Source organism: Aythya marila (genome assembly GCF_965140915.1).
Source record: "Aythya marila genome assembly, chromosome: 4".
Classification (NCBI taxonomy): domain Eukaryota; kingdom Metazoa; phylum Chordata; class Aves; order Anseriformes; family Anatidae; genus Aythya; species Aythya marila.
The window spans coordinates 858560-881078 of NC_139045.1; the positions used below are offsets into that span (position 1 = coordinate 858560).

The 22519-nt window shown below is 39.4% G+C and overlaps 1 protein-coding gene across 3 annotated transcripts in view; it reads right to left on the bottom strand.

Annotated features, from left to right (window-relative positions):
• METTL14 (methyltransferase 14, N6-adenosine-methyltransferase non-catalytic subunit) overlaps nt 1-22519 on the bottom strand; it is an 89527-nt gene that overhangs the window by 15835 nt on the left and 51173 nt on the right. For all 3 annotated transcript variants that reach the window (XM_082759768.1, XM_082759769.1, XM_082759770.1), the window contains 5 exons: nt 8723-8868; nt 8051-8258; nt 7743-7831; nt 6935-7022; nt 151-231 (listed from right to left, as the gene is read on the bottom strand). In XM_082759768.1, coding sequence (XP_082615894.1) covers nt 151-231; nt 6935-7022; nt 7743-7831; nt 8051-8116 — 324 coding nt within the window. In that variant the 5' untranslated portion in view covers nt 8117-8258; nt 8723-8868. The remainder of the gene's footprint in view (nt 1-150; nt 232-6934; nt 7023-7742; nt 7832-8050; nt 8259-8722; nt 8869-22519) is intronic.

The following is a 22519-nucleotide window of genomic DNA, read 5'->3' on the forward strand; positions in this document are numbered from 1 at the left end:
CTGTCACTCTTACATCTTTCAGGAGAACCTGTGAATTTCAGTTTATTACTTCAACCTTTAAGGCTGTGTTTCAAATGTAATAAATTGCTGAAACAGTTTAACACAGCTACACCGTTTCTGACTAGAGTTCTAACTGCGCAAACTGCTCACCTTCAGAAAGGTACTGGAATCTTTGTAAATCTCTTCTTCGTAGGGCAGGTTCTCTTCATCTTGCTGCAGCTCTACTTCATCCTGGGAAACAAAGCAGATTTTAGAGGTGCATAAGATCATGCTGTATCTCTCCTTGTTATGATTCTGCTTCTTAATGAATTGAGCGAGCTGTTTACAAACATAAGTCTCTTGTAACAGTGCATCATGAATGGTTCAAGAACAGTTTTGTATCGGGGGTGAAGGAGGAAATAACCTGTAGCCAAAAAGCTCTGCCTCTCACCACTGATGACAGGGTTACTGAAAAGGGGTCAGGTGACTAAAATAAGAAACCATTCATTTCTAGACACCAATAGTGTAGATTGTGCTTTACAAGGTGTAGAACTTCAATTTTTGTCCCAACATTTTTTCACTCATTGAACTAAAGTGAGGTATAGATTTTTTTGAAGTTCTTCATTAGTACAATCTTTTTCACCTTAGCAGCTGAAACCATCTCCCCATACGTGTATAGATCTGTTATAGTCCACACCATGAAGAAACACTACATGGTACAAAATCACGTTTCATTTGGACTTTTTTGAAAAGTAACTTTCAACTTCCTACTTGTCAGTCTCACAATGAGCAGGAAGGAGGAATTTTATCACAATTTCTTCCCTAGTTAATGTCACCAATTGTCCATTCAACAGATTTCTTGAGTTCGGAGATCTGTCATACTGACACACTCTGAACTTCCAATGCAGTATTCAGGGAGAACAGAAACAAAAGAGACTCTTCATGTCACTTTGTTTTTTCTGTTCATTCTGAAAGAGTCCATTATATGTAAATAAAATTGGAGAACCAGTGAATAACATCATCTATCATATTTGAGTAGGATTCACATATTCTTTCATACACTGCTGATTACAACAGAAAACTTAATCAGTTAATATACTGCTTTGTATGAGAAAAGCTGTGTCAAGGCTGAAATACAAAGAAAAGACATTTTAAGATAGACATTTAATTTCTTAAGAAAGATGGATTTCTCTTAGAAAACAACTCCCCCCCACCACCACACGTTAATTCAAAAGATGCATAGAAGAGGCTCTTACTGTCTTTGCATTTACCCTACAGTAAATAAGCTGTTTGTCAAAAAAACAGAACAAGTTGTTCTCCCTGTTTTGATCCCTCCAGCTGTTAAAATTGTGAAACACATGTAAGCTCTGTGTTCTTTCCAACCTGGAGCTTAGAACCAACTTCTGAAACGCCTCACAAAATTAACAGGTCAGAGACTTCCCTCTCTTCTCCATCTCCCCAGTTACTTTGTTAGATAAAAAGAGTAACTTAGGGCAACAGACTTTTTTTTTTGTCTTCCTTAACCAGACCCCTTCCCCCAAAAAATATTATTATCAGAAATAGCAGTAGTATGTACAAGTAAAATGAAGGAACAGCAGACAAACACCAGCAAGTGCTATTCAGGGGAAAAACAAAAAAAGCAGAAAGCTCAAGTTTTACTAAATTCTGCTTGTGTGATCGTAAGATAACACCTGTTTTCCCTCTCCCATTTTCCTCTAAATTTTAGCCTTCTGGTGGTAAGCACTTGTTAGATACCTACTTCTGAGTCATGCCAGTCCTCTTTATGCCTTTATAATAAATAAAAACATAATCTTGCAGCTGCAAAGAAAAAGGCATGAACTTTCCAATGGCAAAGCACAATATAAACAGATACAGAATGAAATTAACAACAGTCCAAGATAGGACATTCTTGTACTGGATTTACAAATTTGTTTTATTGTTGCTAAGTTGGGGAAACAAAAGCTAACCACAATTTTTAAATGCACAGTGTTTTCAGATGACTAAAGATACATTATGCAATTAGGAAGATTCAACAGAGTAAGATTATTTCGGCATCCCGAACAATGACAAGGAGGCATTCCAAGCTCACAGACCACTGCTTGCAGAAACCAAGTGAAAAAAAGTATCAAATCAGGCTTGCAGACAGCAAATTCGAAGGATGTGTAATATTGTACTTAGCAAAAAGGTAAAACTCTGGGCCTCTTTGCCACAGGACACTGTTGACAGCAGACATTTATACAGGTACAAGCAAAACTGATGAAGTTTACATCTGGGGAAGGGGAGAGATGGAGCATCACAGCTCCCAGAAGCCTGCAGCCACGCTGGGAGGGGCAGCAGATAGCCTAGTCTTAGTACCCACCACTTTCAGTTACAGGCTAGGGAGCTCAAACTAATCCTGGCACAACTGTTACGGTTTGACAAAAACACAAGTACTGTACAAGTTCTTCAGAACCACAGCTGAACCCTCTGACCTTAAAATCTCCACTATTCATTTTTGATAGCGAAGCATTTGTCCCACATCCCCCGTGTCTGTGGTGTGCAGTGCAGAGCCCAGCTTCCAGGCAGAAGTCAATCTGCCAGCAGGCAGCTGGACAAGCAGACTGCTCCATGACATGCAACTAAGACAGTGAGGAGCTTCACATGCAGCTGGATGCTACTGTGGCAGCCTGAAAGACCTACAAAGGTTTAATAGAAAATAGTCTTTTACTTTGATTTCGTCTCCACTAAACTTTTATTCTTTTTGCATACTCTTTATTTCTCTATCCTACTTTGCTTCTGGTACTTGTAAAGACAGCCTTGTGGATCAGACAGAAGGATCTGTTTTCTTTTAGGCTCTACAATAGATTTCTTCTAGTTTCGTGAAGAATACCCCCTTCTGCCTTCCCTTTCTTCTTTATGAAAAGAATACTGTATTTTACACTGTCAGACAGCTAGCACTGCTAAAAATATACGAGTGTCAAATTGAGGACACGATAAAACTGAGATGCAAAGGACTTGTCTAACACCACAGACTACCAATCAATGAAGATCCCGCCTCATTTAACTGCTCCATCTCCTTCCAGTTCACAACATTCTTGTGACATAAAAAGTTGATTATAAATTTGGGATTTTAACAGATTTCAAAAAGAACTTTTCATGCAGACTAACATTTAATCGGGAGACATTAAATTAAACAAACGTAACACTTCAGATGCAACGATTTACAAAATACTGATATAAGAGCAAAAACTCCTTACATTTGAGTTTTGTTTTTTCCAAATAATCAAAAGAATCAAGAATGGAAATGTCTCAGACCTATGGACAGGACTCAACACAGCCTTGTCTCTGGGTCCGTGGTCTTTTTCTTTTTCTTTTTTTCCCCTCTACTTGTAGGAGCCAAGTTTTTGACTCTTTCAACCATAAAAAGAAATCCTGGCATTTTACCAAGAAAAACATCCCATCTTCTTTTTCACTATATAGCCGTTTATTTTCATATGAGACAAAAGCTTATTAAAAACCACCACTATAACTTAACATTTATTCTACAAACAAAAACCCATTTCTTTGCATCAGAAGTTCCTAACTGGCTGAGATTAACACACTTCAACAAACAAATTTTCTTCAACAAACAAATTTCACAACAAATCCTGCTCTTAGACTTCCTCCCAATAATGAAAAAGCCTACAAAGGACTGACTGACTGCTTCATACAGAACCCAACAATTCAGCAAGTCAGGGTTGTACAGATGTACCAGTCACTTTCCGTCAAAAATATTTACCTCTAATTTTACTAACAAAATGGACACATTTGTAAAATTTGTCTGGAATGCTGGTAGCTAAGGCTACTATTGCTTCTTCTAACATGCATTAAGTTCAATCCAATCAGGCTTGATAACCTAAGTATTTAGATTTTTAGACCAGTTCATATTACAAGACTAGATTTAAACTTGCTCAAAGTACTAACAAAAAGGTTATATAAACACACAGGATTTTACCATGTTCTTATCTCCTTGCCAAAATGGAATTAACAGTGTCTGCAAAAAGCAGTTGATGGCTCCATTATAGATTTTCAACTTGTGCATTTCATGTTCCATAAATCTATTCATCGGCCAGATTGAAGTTGATCTGAGATAGCATTACTATTTTTCCAATTCCAACAACATAGCAAGAGCTTGACCCCTCCGTAAGTGGTTACAGCCCACCTCAGGGCAAGTTTCTCCATGTTAATGATAAGATTCATATGCTAAACACAACTGAAGTGACTTAGCCACATATATCACACCTACACGCAAAAAATTGTTTAACCACATACTTGGTGAAAAATGGATAAGGTATAAAGAAATATGAACTGATCACACGTGACCATGTGCTCATGAGCACTTCACAAATATTGCATGCACTCTGAAAATCCTTTCGAGACAGTGATTTAATTGGTTTGCTAAACAAGATCTACAGACTACCACTTAGCACATTAAAAAAGAAATGTCTTTCTACTTACAGATAGACCTCAACACTTAGCCATCAAAAATGTCCTGTCATATATCTACTTCTGGTTTTAATAAGACAGTACTATTGAAAGCTTAATAAAACTGAAGACAAATGTAACCTCACTTTAAAAAAATAAATGTATCTATTTTTAGGTGTCCAGGGGAACAGCAGACATTATATATCTCGTAAATAAACTGAGCTTGATTCTACGTAATCACAGAAGCAAGATTATGAGGACAAGAAAAAAAAAAAGGAGAGGGAAGACACTTGCTGCAATAAGATACAAAGCAAATTAGAAAGACAGCTGTATCATAATTGTTCTTTTGTTTAACCTCTTTCCTCTACTATGTTAGCCAAAGTACTACATTAGATATGAAACAAGACAGCTATCAAACAGCACTTGGAAGATTATTTGAAAAATGAAGGGCATGAGAGTTTGACAACCACTCATTTTTCAGTGACCATGGAGGCTTTTTTTTCCACCCCAACTGAACTTTTCCTGGTTATTTTTGACACTTAAAGTATACCCTGAACCAAGCCTCATACTAGCCCTCCCTTAAGATCCCTTCATTCGTCCTTTCATACAACACAGCATTATTTTGCACTTGGCAGGGAGGCTGGAAGACACCCTCAGCTTCCCCATACCTCATCTAATGACCCGTGCAGGCTTTTCTTCTGACACAAATTTTGCTCAAGATTTTTTTGTGTAGCCATGCACATTTTACCACTCCTTCCCACACAAGCCAACCAGCAGCGGCACTCTGTCATTCCCTGTGGGCACTACCACCTGAACCCACCTTCTCCAAGGAGCAGTGCTAAATGAACTTCCAAACACCAGGTTCTGGTGAGCATCCAATGCAACGTACCTAAAGTACATCTGGAGAGAACCATGCTGGCTAAGGTCTTTGCAGTGGAAAATACCAAGGAAGATGTTACTGAAGGACGTATTACAGAAGTCATACAATGGATTCGGTTGGAAGGGACCTTGAAGATCATCTAGTCTAATGCTATGCCATGGACAGGGACACCTGCTAGACCAGGTTGCTCACAGCCTCACCCAACCTGACTTTGAACACTTCCAAGGATAGGGCATTGCCAGCTTCTCTGTGGAACCTGTTCCAGTGCCTCACTATCTTCATCACGAAAAAAATTCTTCCTCACAACTAACCTACGTCTACCCTCTTTCAGTTTAGAACTGCTGCCCCTTGTCCCATCACCACATACTCTGCTAGAAAGTTTTTCTCCCACCTTCTTAAAAGCCACTTTTATATATTGAAAGGCTGCTATAAGGTCTCCCCAGAGGCCTTGTCCATGCTGAACGACTCCCATTCTCTCAACCCTTCTTAAGAGAGGTGCTCCAACCCTCTGATCACTTTTGTGGCATTCATCTGGTCCCACTTTAGCACATCCATGTTCTTCTTGTACTGTGGATGCATCTTGAACCGGATGCATTGTTCCAGGTAGGGTTTTACAAGAACAGCGCAGAGGATAGGAATTGTCTCCCTCACCCTGCTGGCCATGCTGCTTTTTGTGTAGCCCCTGGTATGGTTGGTTTTTGGGGCTGCAAGTGCACAGTGCTGGCTCATATCTAACTTTTCATCCACCAGTAACCCAAGTCCTTCTCTGCAGGGCTGCTCTCAACCTCTACACTGACATCGGGAATTGCCCTAGCCCGGGTGCAGGACCTTACACTTGGCCACGGTGAACTTCGGGAAGTCCACGAGGTCCCTCTGGATGGCATCCCTTCCCTCTCACGTATCAACTGCGCCACTCAGCTTGCTGTGACCCACAAACCTGCTGAAGGCACACTCAATCCTACCATCTACATCACTGATAAAAGTATTCAGTAGCGCTGGCCCCAGCACAGACCCTTGGGGGGCACCACTCTAATTAGTGGCTTCCCGTTGGACATTGAGCTGCTGACTATAATTCTCCAGACACGGCCATGCAGACCATCATATACTCTTTAGCAGCCCATCTATCAAACCCACATCACCCCAATTTAGTTGCAACAATACTGTGGAAAACTGTATCAAAAGCTTTACAGAAATGCAGGTAGATGACATCAGTACCTCTTCCCTTGTCCATTGATGCAGTCACTCCACTGCAAAAGGCTGCTAGATTGGTCACCTCCCTGTCTTCCACATGTTTTGTTGTAACATCCAGGAGGATCTGTTCCATGATCTCACCAGGCACGGAGGTGATGCTGACTGCTCAGTAGTTCCCAAGTTCTCCTTATAACCCTTCTTAAAAATTGGTGTAATATTCCCTTTTCTCCAGTTGCTGGGGTCTTCACCCTACCACCACGACTTTTCTAATATGATGGAGAATGGCTTAGCAACTACTTCAGCCCTCATGAGTATTTAAAGAACCTATACACATCCCATTTATTTGTATTTATACGTGTACACATACACACACTTTCTTGCACCTCTCAGGGAAGCACGAGCACCAGAGAAAAAAAAGTCACTTTTTCCTTTTTGTCTTACCTTATACTCTTCTATCTCTTCTTCATCAGCTTCTCCCTCATCTGGATATTTGCGTTTTGCGTTTGGAGCAGAGGTATCATAAGAAGCCCTAAAAACATGCATAAAAATCCTCACATAAAACAGCTTCTGACACTACAGAGAGAACATTTCTGATATCGCTGAAGATCTGTCTTAGCTGCCTGCTTCCATTAGTTTGAAGTGCTTCTGAAACTTCACATAGGGGAAGTTGTTCCCCTCTCAGAATACTTGACACGAGTACAACTTCCTAATGATAGGACTCCTGACAACAGCTACCTTGTCTCCTTGTTCTCCTGTTCTAACAGGTACAGCTTATGCTGAGGCAGTACCTATCGCAAATTGGGCCTGCTCACACCCAAAGTCTGCATTACTTACATGTGAGAATCAATAAGCACCAGCTACTCCATCCTGGTTTTTAACTGAACCCGTCTCTCAAACTGTAAGAACTTTTAAACTAAACTGCACTGTAACTGCTCTTAGTGAGAGCTGTGGGACAGCACAGGCAGCATAGCCTAAAATAACACCTCAGTTCAGCTTCACAGTAACTTTCTAACACAAGAAGAGTCTTGATTTGTGAACTGATGTTAGAGGTTTTGACCAAACTGTACACATCTCATTAAGAGTTCGGATGCGAGTGACTAACGCACTGCCTTTCACCCCGACTTCCATGTTTATCCGTAAGTGGCATGCCCTCACTTTGCTGCCTGCAGAGCGATCCCCCCTACCCGTTTGCCAGCATTACAAAGCACAGCGGGCTGCCTGCTGCCGGCGGGGGCAGGCCGATACTGACCGGCACGTCTCTCTGGTCTCGGCGATCTCCCGCTGGTCATCCTTACTGTTCAGCACGGCGCCGATGCTGTCCGCGCTTTCGGCTCCCAGCTGGAGGAGAGGTGGCACAAGCTGACGCCCGGGTCACCGCCCCGAGTCCCTGCCGGACACCGCCGCCCCGGACACGGCTCCCAACGGCCGCCGCCGACCGTTTACGGCAGGGCCGCACCTGGCGCTGCGCGCGCCCGCTGCGCGTGGGGAGGGTGCGGGGCCCTCGCGCGTGGCGCGGCAGGGGAGGGGCGGGGCGGGGCGGGCAGTGCCCGTCGGTACCTGCTGGGCCAGGAGCTGCCGGCGCAGCTTCTGCCGCTCGCGGATCTCCTGCAGGCGGCTGTTCATCCCCGCCGGGCCGCGCCGCGCCGCGCCGTGCCGCGCCGTGCCGCCGGGATCCCGACCGCGCGTCACTTCCGCCCCCTCTGCCAATGGCGGAGCGCCGTGGCGGAGGAGCGGCCGCGGCCATCTTGGTTGAGGGCAGCGGGGCCTGGAAGCAGAGAGTCAGAGTAAGGCGGGCTGGAGAAGCCGCCTCCTGCCACCAGCGCCACCCGCTGAGCCCTGTCCCCAAGCACCACGTCCAGCCTCTCCTTGAACACCCCCAGGGGCGGTGACTCCACCACCTCCCTGGGCAATCTGCCCCAAGGCCTGGCTGCTCCTTCTGAGCAGAAGTGGCTCCTCGTTGCCAGCCAGACCCTCCCCTGGCACAACTCGAGGCCGTTCCCTCTGGTCCTATCACAGCTACCTGTGAGCAGAGGCGGACCCCAGCTCCCCACCCCTTCCTTTCAGGCAGTTGCAGAGTATGAGGTCTCCCCTGAGCCTCCTCTCCTCCAGCCCGAACACCCCCAGCTCCCTCAGCTGCTCCTCACAGGCCTTGTGCTCCAGGCCCCTCACCAGCTTCGTAGCCCTGCTCTGGACCCGCCCCAGGGCCTCGATGATATGGACCATTTTTACCTGGAATTGTTGGACCAAAAGATGTGGGCACCGTGGCTGCACAGTGACCTTCAGCTCTCTGTTACACAGCGCGTGGTGTTCCTCTCCAGGTACCTTGGTGCCAGGAGCCATCCCAGTTCCACGATACAAGCCAGTCACTCTCCTTCCTGGATAGTATCCACACCAATGACATTATGCAGATCGCACGTGAAACAGAGAAAGATACATGAGGAAGAGGAAATTAGAACACTGCAGACTAATGCAGAAGCAACACTTCCAACATCCACGTTTCCCAGTGATTGTGTATCATAGGAAAATGATGGAGATTTTAACTGTTAAAAAAATCCTAAGAGGTGATTTATTATCTCCTTAGAGAATATGTTACTAGCTACACTCTCCTATCTATGGAAATGTTATGGAAAAGGAAATGCCATCCCATACTATTGCACGCTTATTTGATACAGTTGGCTGTAATGAATACAGTGGAAGTGCCTGCACAGTAACAAAATCACTTCCTCCTGGATGTGATATGATGAAGGTAGTGTGAGCTTGCATTCCATTTTTAGAACTGGTTGCTAAGGCAAGCTAATCTTTACAAATACTAATGGCTATAGAAAATGTTGTGCTGTATACATACACTGCTTCCAAATTAAAAGCCTGTATTTTTGCAGGATGTTCCTTGCCTTTATTTTCTGTGCACACCACACTTTTGGGCCTCTGAGCTTAGTCTGCAATCTGTGGTCTTTTTTTCTTTTTTTTCTTTTTTTTTTTTTTCCTTTTAAAATAATGATCAGGCCAAATTTTGCTCATCTGAAGTGAAGAAGAGCTACACACATGCATATACCATGCCATACTCCAATCTACAGGTATGAGCTTGATTACTGATACTGGTGTTTTTTCACTACATCATGATTTTCTATGGCCTTGAACCTTACCATGGAATCATCAAAAAGAACTAATCAAATTGTCTAACTTATCCTCATCCTGATGCCATCCCTAACATTGTGTCAAACCTACAAACATGCAGTGCTAGAGATGCATCAACATACCTGGGCAATCCATGCCAGACTTCATGGTACTTACAGTTAGATTTTTTTTTGCCTAGTCTGCAGTCTGAATATTTGTTGCTGGAATTTATAACTGCTACTTTTTATACAGACTACAAGAGAAATATACTTCATACTGCTCACCACGAGCATTCAGAATTTGTTTCTCTTCTCCAACAGTCTATGCTGTCTGGGAAGACTGCTGCTGTATTTCTTGTCACTCTACTGTTTTGTGGACAGAGAATTCTGATCTCTTTCCCTCCTGCAGTCTCATCTGATCGAGTCAACTCTTTCTCAAATGGCTATTTACAAAATGAGGCATTCAGCTGCAATGCTGTAGGAAATACAGACCTGGTGTAGTATGCACTGTAGGCTCCAGACCTGTTCAGGAGTATCAGTGCAGGTTTCCTCATTTTTTCAACAAATGATTTTGTTAAAGTTCATTCAGCTCTGATCCATTACCCAGATTTGCTCCTTCAGATTTAAGAAACCAACTGGTTTCTCATCCTCTTTTTGTTTAACTGGTTATTCTTGATTATCTTACCCTTCACTTCTCTCTACTGAACTGTATCCTATGTTTTTAATTATTTCTATTGTTGATACAATTCTAATCCTGTCTTCCATCACACTGGCATCTACTTCCAGCTTCTAGCAGACTTTCTATGCTACTTTGTTTAACCATTTATAGCACAATAAATTATTTATAGAACACTACCAAATAATGGTAGAATTTCAAATCACTTTGGGATTTGTGTTTTATTGACATCTATTCAAGCCTAATCTATTCAATTTAGCAAAAAAAAAAAAAAAAAAATCTTGTTTATTTTGCACCAGTACAAATGGTTATAAAAATTGAAGAGAAGTAGGCCCAAGTTGCTTATTTCATCACTATTCTCACCTTAATAATTCTTCACATTTCAAACCTCAAAATAATGCCCAACTAAATGCTCTATAAATTACTTAATTAAAAGCAGTTAATGGTCCAAATAAATTAAATAAAAGAGAATGTTCCATCTTAGATCAGACAAACAGGAAATTGTTAGCATGGAATAATCATAGGCTCTTCCTATCGCATGCCCCTTTTCCCATGTTTCTAGTCAAGTACCTAGATCTATCTCCTTAAAAACATCTTTGAAAGTTGGCATCTTCAATTTTGGGGTCCATTTTGAATAAGCAAGTATATCCATAACAGCTGTGACTGTGGCTGTGCCTTAAGCTGTGTCTCTACAAAATGGCAAACCTGACCTTAAGAGCATATTGCAAAAGCACTACAGCCATGCACCTAGACAAACTCCCTATGGTAGTTCACATTTTGTTTAAAAATCTCTTAGCCCAACAGAGGTTTTTATTAGGCCCAGTACTACTTGCCCTCAGTAAGGCAACACACAGCCTAAATAGAGCCTTCATAAACACTATACCATGCTGTTTGGATATTTTGACAGACATGTACTGTGATTTCACACTTCATCTAGATCAAATTTCATTGCCATTCGATCCAGCATTGTATACATCCTTTGTAATCAACATGAAGCCTTGGTGTTGCATGTTGCGCACTGCATGAGAGCAGGCACCACTGGACCAGCTCATCACAGCCTTCTTACAAAGCTGGAAGAGGATACAGGAAGGAAGTTTGAAAGAGGTAATTTCATTTCTTTGCTTTTGCATGGTGTCATATTTCATCCTACTTTGTCAGCAAGAATAAGTAGCTTATAGAGAAATATTTTAAAAATACACAGAATAAACTCATTTAGTTTTTTTAAAGTTCAGATCAAAACATTGTTCTCTTTTCTTCAAGCTGTGTTCAGCATTGCCAGGAGGGCTGCAGCATTGGAGTAGAGTTGGAGAAGCTTTGTGATCTGAATTTTCTTTTGCTGAAAAATGTGGATGGGTCAAGAGAACATTTTAAGAACTTGCACTGAATTTGCTAAATTGTTGGGAATTAAAATGATCCTCACTTTTTAAAGTTTCTTCAATCAACATTTTTTCCCTAAAATCCTCAAATTAAGAAAAACATAGAATATATTTTTAATTCAAGATGTCCTATTTAGAAATTCATTTCAGATTATTAGTATAGCTTTTTATTTACTTGATTGTACTTTGAAGATTAAATTGTTTCACTTAAAATTACTAATTTTATTTTTTAGTTAAAAGCAAAAGCCTCCCTGTTTCATCTTTAGTGCTACAATTAAAATGAAAAATCAGCTACTCTGAAAGCAGCTCAGTGGAACAAATATTGTTCCTTCTCTGCAGAGGAGTACAGCGAATTTCCATCTAACAACTTGAAGGAAATTCCTCACTGTGAGGGTGGTGAGGCACTGGCACAGGTTGCCCAGAGAAGCTGTGGATGCCCCATCCCTGGAGGTGTTAAAGGCCAGGCTGGACAAGGCTCTGGGCAACCTGATCTAGTGGGTGGTGTCCCTGCCCATGGCGGGGGGGGGGTGGAACTGGATGGGCTTTAAGACCTGAGCCCCTTCCAACCTGAGCTGTTCTGTGATACCTTCTATCATATGAACTTCCACTGACTGAATTTTTAATGTTAACTATATGTAATCTTACCACTGTATCACCAAAGCTGTATATGCTAACATTTGTAAAATGCTTCTGCTCATGCAATAGCTTTTTTTTTTTTTTTTTTGTAAGCTTCTAGTGTGATGGAAATAAACTCCTTCATTCTTTCTTTCCTTTGTGTTCATTTCTACACCAAAAGGTAAGATTTAGTTGGGGGGGGGGGGGGGGGGGGGAGAGGGCGGAGGCTGGGAAGTGAGAAAGCTGAGAAAGCAAGCTGTTTTACATTTTTTCTCTTTTGCTAACTTCATTTTTTTGGTTACCTACTGCAGAAACTAAGTACCCACTTGTCCATATGCTTTAAGGTAAACCACATACAGCCATGGACCTCAGAACTGTGAATTTGCTCCGTAATTCCCATGTAACCTGGGCATTTGGGACATTTCAGCACTCATGAGGCCACAAAACAGTTGTACTGCACCATCGCAGCTCACACAATCCCTTCTGCCATTAAGAGTTCCACTGAAGTTTCACTGAGTTTCACCCAGTTTCACTGGGACTTCAGTGAGAATAGACCATACAGTGAGAATAGACCATACAGTATTATTAAATGTGAATAAGGTTGGCACAATATGACCCAAACTCATCTTCCTCACTGTAGCATGTTGTTGTGTGTGTGTGTGTGTGTGTTTTTGTTTGTTTGTTTTTCCTTATGGAGCTATAATGATGTGTGCCTTGGTACCTCTCACTGTAAGGATTTAGGTGCTAAGCATATGCAATTTCAAAGATGCTACCTTGCACACTATACAGTTACATCCATGTTTTTAATCAAATAGATTAACACGGTCTCTACACAGATTCAATAAAACATGAAACTAATCACAATCCTCCTTTGAAATTAGAAAGAATTTTAGCCAAATCAGTCCCCTGAGCCCCCAAGACCAAATTTGCTTGGAGAGGTCATGCATTACTGGCTTCCCAACACCTTCAGAGAGTGTGTTAAGATACAACTGGCTTTTTAACTAAAATGTCTGTGTATATGCCTCAAAAAATTGAATGTGAAGAGCGCAGGGAATGCAGGTTTATGTTGCAAACACATGGATGTTGTATTACACTTAGATATGTATTTCCTCCTTCTCATTTTAAAACTGCCCCAAAATTAGCCCTCAGTGAGTGCAGCAGGACTCCAGTGCTGCAAAATCTCTGGTAAATGCCAGAACTGCAATGTTACACGTTCTAACACTGAGCAGAATTTGATCCACTTCCCTCAAGGGCAGTATAAATCTAATTACATGACATCTGCTGTCTTTATTATTATAATTTGAAGTGTTAAAGAAGTGTGAAGAAGTGTTATGCTTTGAATGACAAAGAAACTTCTTTCTATACATGTCAATATGAAATTACAGACTTAAATCTATCAGCGCTGAGATGAGAAAATATTATGTATCATTTTTCTTCTTTCCCTTTGTTTCTCACACAAGACATTAAAATTATACTACCAGTTTTATCTTACAAACAGAAATGTGTCCTGTAATACTTACAAAACAATCCTACACATGTTTATGTTTAAATAAAGTACTGGTGCATATTTTATTTGATTATACTACCCTTACTTTGTCTCAGAGATGTTTTGATGTTCCTAAATTAAAATAAAGGTGAGCAGATGATGCTACTTACAGAACATTACAGTATAAGCTTTGCATACTGAAAATCTCATGTCTGAAGTCTTTGTATTCCATTCTTATCTGTTACATACACTCAGTACTTTTCCATTTTACATTTGTTTTTAGTATTATTTAATGCCTTCCTGCATATCTCCATAGCTAATTAGGCTGGAGTAGTTTGCATCAGCATAATATAGTTAAAAAATACAGGTTATATGCAAACATATTCCTGAACTTATTGTTTATCTTTTTTTTCTAGTCTCTCATTTCCTTATGTGTTTTCCAGAGCATTTACAGCATCATCAATTAATTGCTTCTATGAATCCTGCATTTTTCATTATCTACATGTTAATACTTTCTTATTTAAGTTTACAGCATGCTAACAGCCCCTTATTTCCACACTCATGACAGCTCTCTACCCGTTCTGGTTTTTGTGTGGCTGTGCAGTGCACCAGATCAGGAAACAGATCTGGATAAAAAATATGTTTGTTTGACTTAGCTTTTGTTGTTGTTGTTAGTGGTGCCTTTTTTTTTTTTTCCCCAGCAAATGTGCAACCACATGTACAGACAGAGGGCAGTAAAGAAATCTGAACAATGACACTGTTACTCCAGAAGATGGCTTGTAGTTAAATCTTACAGTTATTAAGTTATTCTGCTGCTTTTTACTTTTCCTGGGTTCTAGGAAATTTGGAAGGAAGCTTCGGGAAGAAAAATCTACGTGTACAGAAAAAAGAAGGTGCAAACATGAACTACTCGTGATCTGAGCTGTAACTCCATCTCCTACAGCTCCGAACAGGAGTTACTTGTTTGATATCTAATGGCCAAATAAAGATTCTGTTGAAACTAATAGCAAAACTCAGACCTGTTTCCAAAACAGGACAAGAATAATAATAAAAACAAGAGGTTTGGGGAACTTACAGTTAAAAAACTTAGTATTTCTATTTAATAAAACCTGTGTATTTAGTCTAGCAGGATTTAGTTACACACCAGGATGCATTTGACAAAATAAAAAAAAAAAAAAAGGAAGTATAATATCCAAAAAGTAATGTGTACACAGTGTTTATTTTATTTACAAAAAAAAAAAAAAAAAAAGTGTGCTAAGCAGATCAACATAAAAACCTAAGAAGTCACTACATATCTTTTGTATAACTATACCCATAGCAAAAATCCTTGGGTTTTCATAATTCAGTGGGTTTAATTTTCATTTTTTACCTAATGAAAAATCATTATCCCAATCAAGATGACTAAACATGAAATTATTAAATTGTAATGTGTAATTCCACATTGCCAATATATTATCAAAAATAGCAATGAGGAAATCATGATGGGACAAGAGGGATCAGGAGAGATAGGAAGGGACACCGGTCAGAACTCAGGAAAAATAAGGGATGATAAAGTCAACAATGAGGACTATAAAACAGCAGTTTGTTTTGCCAACAGCAAAACATCAGCAGTGGATTGTGGCTTCTCTTTCCACTTCCTTCATCACCTTCCTTCCATGCCCTTCCCAAAGTTCCTGACATTTTCCACATTCTGCAGCAATGAAGACAATCTAAGTGTAAATGCACACAATGCACACAACAGATCTGCACAATGCCAGCATTGTTCCAACTCCAAAAGTCATAGTTCAGTAGTGCAAAGTCAGTCCCACTTTATACATGATCTCCTTCCACTTGGTAGACAGTATCCTCATTTTATGTATTTTAAAACTTAGGTAGTTGTATTTGAAAATTTCAACTAAAATGTTGAAAGGAGGCACAAATAGCAAATACACCTTTGGGTATCACTTTAAAATACTGTTCAATGTGCAATGGTTGCTCAAGCAAAATACGTGTATATTTGTGAAAGCAAGCTAGGAGCTATGGAGATTTATATTTTAAAACATTGTAAAGAATGTGGGCAACCTAATGATTGTCTTCGTAACATACAAAAACTATTCACTACCATGAGAAGATTCACTGATTTTGAAGAAATTCTTAACTAATATGGCAAACTGGGCATGGTTCATAAACACTTATAAAATACACTCTACTTCTTAACTGTGAAACTTGGCAACTAATTGAAATCGCAAGTGAAAGAAAAAAATATTTTAAAATTAGCCCTACCATTTCCAACACAAACCCAAATGAGAATATGTAACAAATGTATTATGAACATGTGCTGGTTATTTCCAAGTGCTTTCAGTACCCTTGTGAGGGAAGAATTAAAATTTCTAGAATTTCTTCTTGGTAGCGCAAGATTAATTTTTTAATTACAAATCACAACCTCCCTGAATCAAGAAAGTACAAATGGTTTACTTAGCTTTCCCTTCATTAGATAAGGGAAACAGGAACATATGTTGTGAACTGCTACTAAGGATAGGAGAATGCAGCTGTCAGGATTTTCCTCAACAACAACAACCAAGAAATGGAATTTTAATTGCATTATCCAGAAAAATCAAGTTGTTACTTTAAAAAACAAACAAATAAAACCACTAAAAATAGGAAGGACTAGAGTTGAGCGGTATTGACCAAACACCTGTTTCAGTGGGGAGTCAAGAATATGCAACACTTAGCAGAAGAGACACCAATGCCTCCATGATAGGTCAGGTGTCTTTATAATCTTGATAGAAAAAATAATTGTGTATGAAAATAAGGACTGGCAAAATCCTGCTTTCTTTTTGTTTCAACTTTGTGAGACTAATTGTTTTCAAGTTAATATACAATGAACTTCTCAAATTATATACAGTAGTGAAATCTTTTAAAAAGTCTTTCAGTGCTCTGATCAAAAATTACAGATGAAAACCACACTTTTGGACAAATGTGAAATTTCTCACATTTTCAACTATATTTCAGCACATGGAGCTGGACAGGAGAGCAAACCTAGGGAATTATGTTTGATACTTCTGTGTCCCTTCGGGAAAATGTGTACTGAAACATGTTAACACCTCTTTTTTTTTTGAAAAATATAGCAATATTTTTATGTTAACAGGACATTTTACAGAGTCTTAAAAGTCAAATCTGTTGAGTTAAGATCACATTGAAGAAGTGTATATAAAAATTACGGATGTATAAACCAGATTTTTATTTTAAAAATGGGTACCTCCCAAAATATTTTTCTGTTAAATAAATAAACCATATGGATCAGATTATAGCTGCATACATACAGAGGAGGGGAATGATGCAAAAAGGAACATCTTGCTTTGTACTTCAATTTGTAGACCAAATGCCCTTATGGTAAGGCTTATGCTAATCTGAAGTGCTGGCAGCTTTTCAAGATCAGAAACATTTGGAAATTCAAGCTCTATAATAGGCTAAATATGGCTTCATGGACAAAACTATTCCTGCTTCAGTAAGTATTTATCTTTTCCACCCCTTTTTATACTTGTTTCATATGTTTTAATAAGCTAGTTATATTTTATTTGTGTATTAGTGATAATGTATTAAAGATCCATACTTGCATTATGGATGCATTATGCTTGCATTACGTACGTTTATGCATAACTGTAAAAATAAGGCTCTGACTCACTCTATCCTCTCTCATTCCCAGTAACAGAATCCTAAGTTAATTAAGATAAATAATACTTGACAGGTCACTTCATATATCTAACTCTAGCTCAGCACATAAGTTATTCTTGCGTCCCTTTGAAATTATGGAAAAAAAGATTTGTTTATGCATTATACACACATTGCTGTAAGATTTTATGCAGAACAGAAAAATCCTTGCAGGAAAAATGAGAAATGCCTCGTTCCATTGCTGCTAGTGGGAAGCTGACACTAGGGTTAGGTTAGAGATGAAAGCACAATCCAGCCCTGGTTGACTTCTCTTTCTGTGCTATGTGGCTTTCATTTCATAGGCACTTTCATTGCACAACAATGAAGTGCAATATTCTGAGATATATTACTAGGAAATGTTTTCATTCCAAACAAAGAGAAGGTACCTGCTACCATTCCAGACATAAATAACTGTGATAGGACTACCTGGATTACAAATGAGAGAAGAACTTATTTAAGAAACTGCATTTATAAATGATTGTTTACACCAGGCTACCTTCTACAGCACGAATGTCAGAGGAAATTGTAGAAGGTCATATATCTCAGCGCTGTGAAACAGTTGTCTTCACTGACAGGGGGTGTTTTGCATACATAAGGCTTCACCCAGTTCCATGGCAGGCTGACCTAATGTTGACTAACATACAGGCCACTTTCTACATGAAAAAAGAATCTGAAATGTATGTTGTATGATGATGAAAGCATGAAAACAAACAAACAAAAACTTCTTTTTTTTTTTTTTCTCAACTTATCTCTCTTAGATCTAAGCCAAAATCTTAAACATTTCAACAACAAATTTTAAATATTTTAACAAAGGTGCAGCCTGCCTACTGATCCTTTTTTCTTTTGAAGTGGGTTGTTTCTCCAGCATGAGCACAGAATGTATCACAGAGCTTCCTTAAAGGACAGACTGACTGAATCAAGTGCCCCAAATCATATGTATCCAAGGTAGTCACATTAGAAACTAAAGTTCCATCTAAAGTTCTGTTTTTTAGCAAATTCTTAAGACTGTTAACAAATGCCATTTTCCATTCCAAATACTCTTTTAGCATATCCTTTCCTCTTTACATGTGCTTATTTATAGAACGGCCTCACAAACTCACCTTTCACCTAGTTAACAGCCTGCAGCACGCGATGTAATATTGACCTCCTCCTCTAAACACCAGGAAATAAAGCACCACCTCTGCAGCATTTATACAGCTGTGCTGGTGTACACCGAATCTTGCACTTGAGTCTCGCTCCCCACTCAGCTGCAGTGTCTCCATGGCACAGCACACCTGGGATCTGCCAAACAGCCCAGTGGGGAGAGGAACACAAAGGTGTGCCTGGGGCTTGCTCCTGCTGCAAACACCATCACACTGCGACTGCCCAAACAAGACTGTATGTTGGACCTCTTGTATACTCCTCTGTGTGACTGAAATAGGAGCAACAGCATGGAGGAATTATTTCTTCAGCCATCCAAAGTTTTACACATCGTACTCGTGTAGCCTACTTTGTACATGGACACATTACAGTATGCAGATGTTAACTTACTAAGAATGAGGTTACTTATTTGTAGAATTAGAGCCTCTATTCTACTGACCGCAGTATTTTTATTTTTAATTTAAACAAATATCTCTATATTTTTATTGCTATCCAAATAACCATTTTTTTCCTGTGGAAAACTATGATACTTTTAAAATTACATCCAGTTACGTTGGATGTATCAAAATTATCTCAGTTATCTCAGCATTTTTTTCACTCACTGTATTAAACAAAAAGTGTTCATCCTTTTGCAAGATTCAATTTACTTTTCAGTTTTAAATGCACTTCATGGATGTCTGAATAACCCAGTTTCAGGCATGTATATATATACCTATGTATTGAATTGTTCCAGGAAACTGAAGTACTTATTATGTTATAATATGAATTTATCCTGTTGTACAAGAAAATACTTAACACTTTAAAAAAAAGGTTTTGCTGTGACCTCATTCCTGTGTGCACTGTGTTATGTGGTAATGGAAACCTCATCAATTACAGGCTGTTCAGTTACATCCTCTCTAATGCGGGGTCACCCTATGGACCTTATATACAATTACAGACAAAAGGCCTATTCTCTTCCACATAAGCATGAACCCAAATTACTTTTGACTCACACTTGGCAGGACTTCAAATTTCTGCTGCCTGTGTTTGTTAAAAAGAATGAGATTACTGAATAAAAATATTCTATACGAGCGCTGATTTATACCCTAAAAATGTTGACTCATTACAGCACCCATTCTATGGCCCACTTTCAACATGGAAATCTTTATGTGAAGCCTCTCCTAATCCTGACTTCAGAGCCTGTCTGCTGCTGTTTGATCTCACTCAGTGCATAATTTTTTCCATTGATTCCAGCAGTTGATCTATTGGCCCCAGCACTCTTGAAAGTGAGAAGAAACAATAGCAAGAAATTACTAGGTTGATATTCTGAAAATCATTTCAGTTCTGTGTTATGCCTGGCTGTTTGGCTACATTCTCTGCTTTGTACTTGTAATTATTTCCTGGGAGAACTTCTCCTATATAGGGACTGAATTTTCCTCTGCACTGCCTTAGGTCAGCCCTTGCTCTGATCTTTCACATCTACATTGCTCTTCGACTCTAATCTGCTTAAGAGGGACTACAGGAGGGAATACCATGGCTTAGGGGAATCCATGGCAGTAAAATAGGTCTGACTCAGGACTTCATTCGTCAGTAGTATTTTAACTGAATTCCACCAACAGCCGGAAATGCCCAGCTTTTCTAAAATCTATGCTGAAAGCACACTGTATGAGCCACTCTAAGATAAAGGTAAATAGCTTTACTGCACACAGGAAGAGGCTAATCAGTGAATTTTACTATTTATTTGTATGGGAGCAGAATTAGGCTGATTCTCCAGCTGAGTTTTAAATGCTCAGTATGAAATGCTTTCCAAATGCAGGACTATGGTATTTTTGGTATATTTGATGTCACACATCAGATATCTTCACCTGTTCACAAGAACAATTTATTGAAAATTAGTCTCTATTAGGGAAAAGGAAGCTTTTCTGTAAGTTTCCTTTTAAGCTTTGCAGATGTGAATAACCCATGCTGCTCCTGTATTATGGGAGTATTTCTGTTATTTGCATTTCTCGGGTATCTGATGAATATGATGAACCTATGCATGGAAATACAGCAGGTGTTTGGGGCTTTTTTTTTAAGTAGTCAGATTATACAGTTCATACCTATGAATTATTTATTATTCCTTGTTTTATCAACAGTTTGGTATTTGGACTGTCAAAAAGCAGCCAACCCTGTGGCATTGCACACAAATTAAGACCTATTCTAGTAGATGATTTCCTACAATTGCTCTCATGGAAGTTTTTAGGTATGTAGCACAGATTTGTTAACTTTGGTCATAATCATTGTTTGATGGGCTTCCATGGGACTGCTATCAATAAGTACTACCTCCATACATAGGAGCTGCAATCCAAATACTAAGCTTAAATGCTGGAAATGTTTTGTAAAGGGCAGAATTGCTATGGGTTTCAGGTGGAGCCAGTTCATCCAGTGTAATGTCATTTTAATGGATTATTTTCTCTACCAGTGTAAAATGACCAAAGCAAGCCTTTCCATATAAAAATGTGGGTCTTGTCAAATACAGTTTACTAACTTTAAATCTCACAATGTTGCTGAGGGCATAGAACTAGCACAATTTCAAAAAAATGTATTATTTTCTCAACATTTCATCTCTGTCATTTTTTTTCTGAAAAGTTTGATACTGTAGTTTCGGGATCAAAATTGTTTTGAATACCCAGATCCATTTGAGGTTTACTTGCTTATTTTTCTAATTGAGCAAATGTAACTTTTCGTTTCTAATTCAGTTTGTGAATGAGTTTTTATCAGTTTTGTAAAGAAAAACTAAAGGCAACCAAAAGCATCAAGAACATCTCATATCAGCATCTTTAAAAAAAAATCCTAGCTTTATCAGAATAATAAGCCATTATTACTTCTTTATAAATATATGAATGTAAAGTCTACCCTTAAAATATAATACAATTTCTTTTTAAGCACACTTGTAATTTTTACTGTTATTTTCAGTGTGATGTCCAAAAGAATCAAGGCTCTGCAAATCACACTGTCTGTCCATGTAACCGCTGCTTTCACTTTTCCCACTAACTTTTGACTGATTGTGAGAAATGTGACATAGGCAGAAGTCACAGAGATAATGAGCTTCTTGCAAGTGTAATAACAGTAGGCAGTCGAGCAGATGAGAGTGATATTATATATGGCACCTGTAAGTTGCAGAAAGGACTGCAACGTGCACATGTGCATAGTTTCAGAGAAACCAAATGGGGGAGACCATCATCAATGGTCTAGCCAAGACAGAAGCTGCAAAGCACAGACCATACAACCTGAGAAAACCAGACTCCATTAGTTCTGGGATTTTTAGAAAAAGGCCTTGCCTACTTAGTGTCTTAAATGGAAACCAGACTAAGACCCTAATATGTAAATTCTAACAGAAGTAGTATTTCCTGTAGCATTAGCAACCTCCCATCATGCTGAAAGCTAATTCACAGTTATTAAAACAAATTAATGCTCATTCCCCATATATAATTACATCAAAAACAAAACTCATGATAAAAATCAATATCTTCAAGTCTGAACCTGTGCACGTGGATTATCCGATTAAACCTCAACTGCATCATCATAATGATATGTACTCTTTCCTTCAAGATGTTGCTTCCTAGCCTTCTCACCTGTGCAACCTCTTCCCATCTCTCCATGCCCCTCACTTAAGTACCATTTTGTAACCTAAAATACAAACTCCACTACCCTACACAGGCAAAGAAAGTTCCATGCATGTGAGATTCCTGAAGGCCCACACACCTAGAGGAGACAAATGAAATCAGAATACATGAATAAGTACCAGACTCACAGCTTTGCCTGAAGGGTTTTACAAGATTTATCACACTCATCTGCTCTCTTGCTCCCATGCTGATCTGCAGAGCCCTGCCTCTTCCAGACTAGAGGGGGGGAAAAAAAAAGAGCTTAGGTCAGGGGAAATTAAATTTTGCTTTTATTTGAATGCCAAAA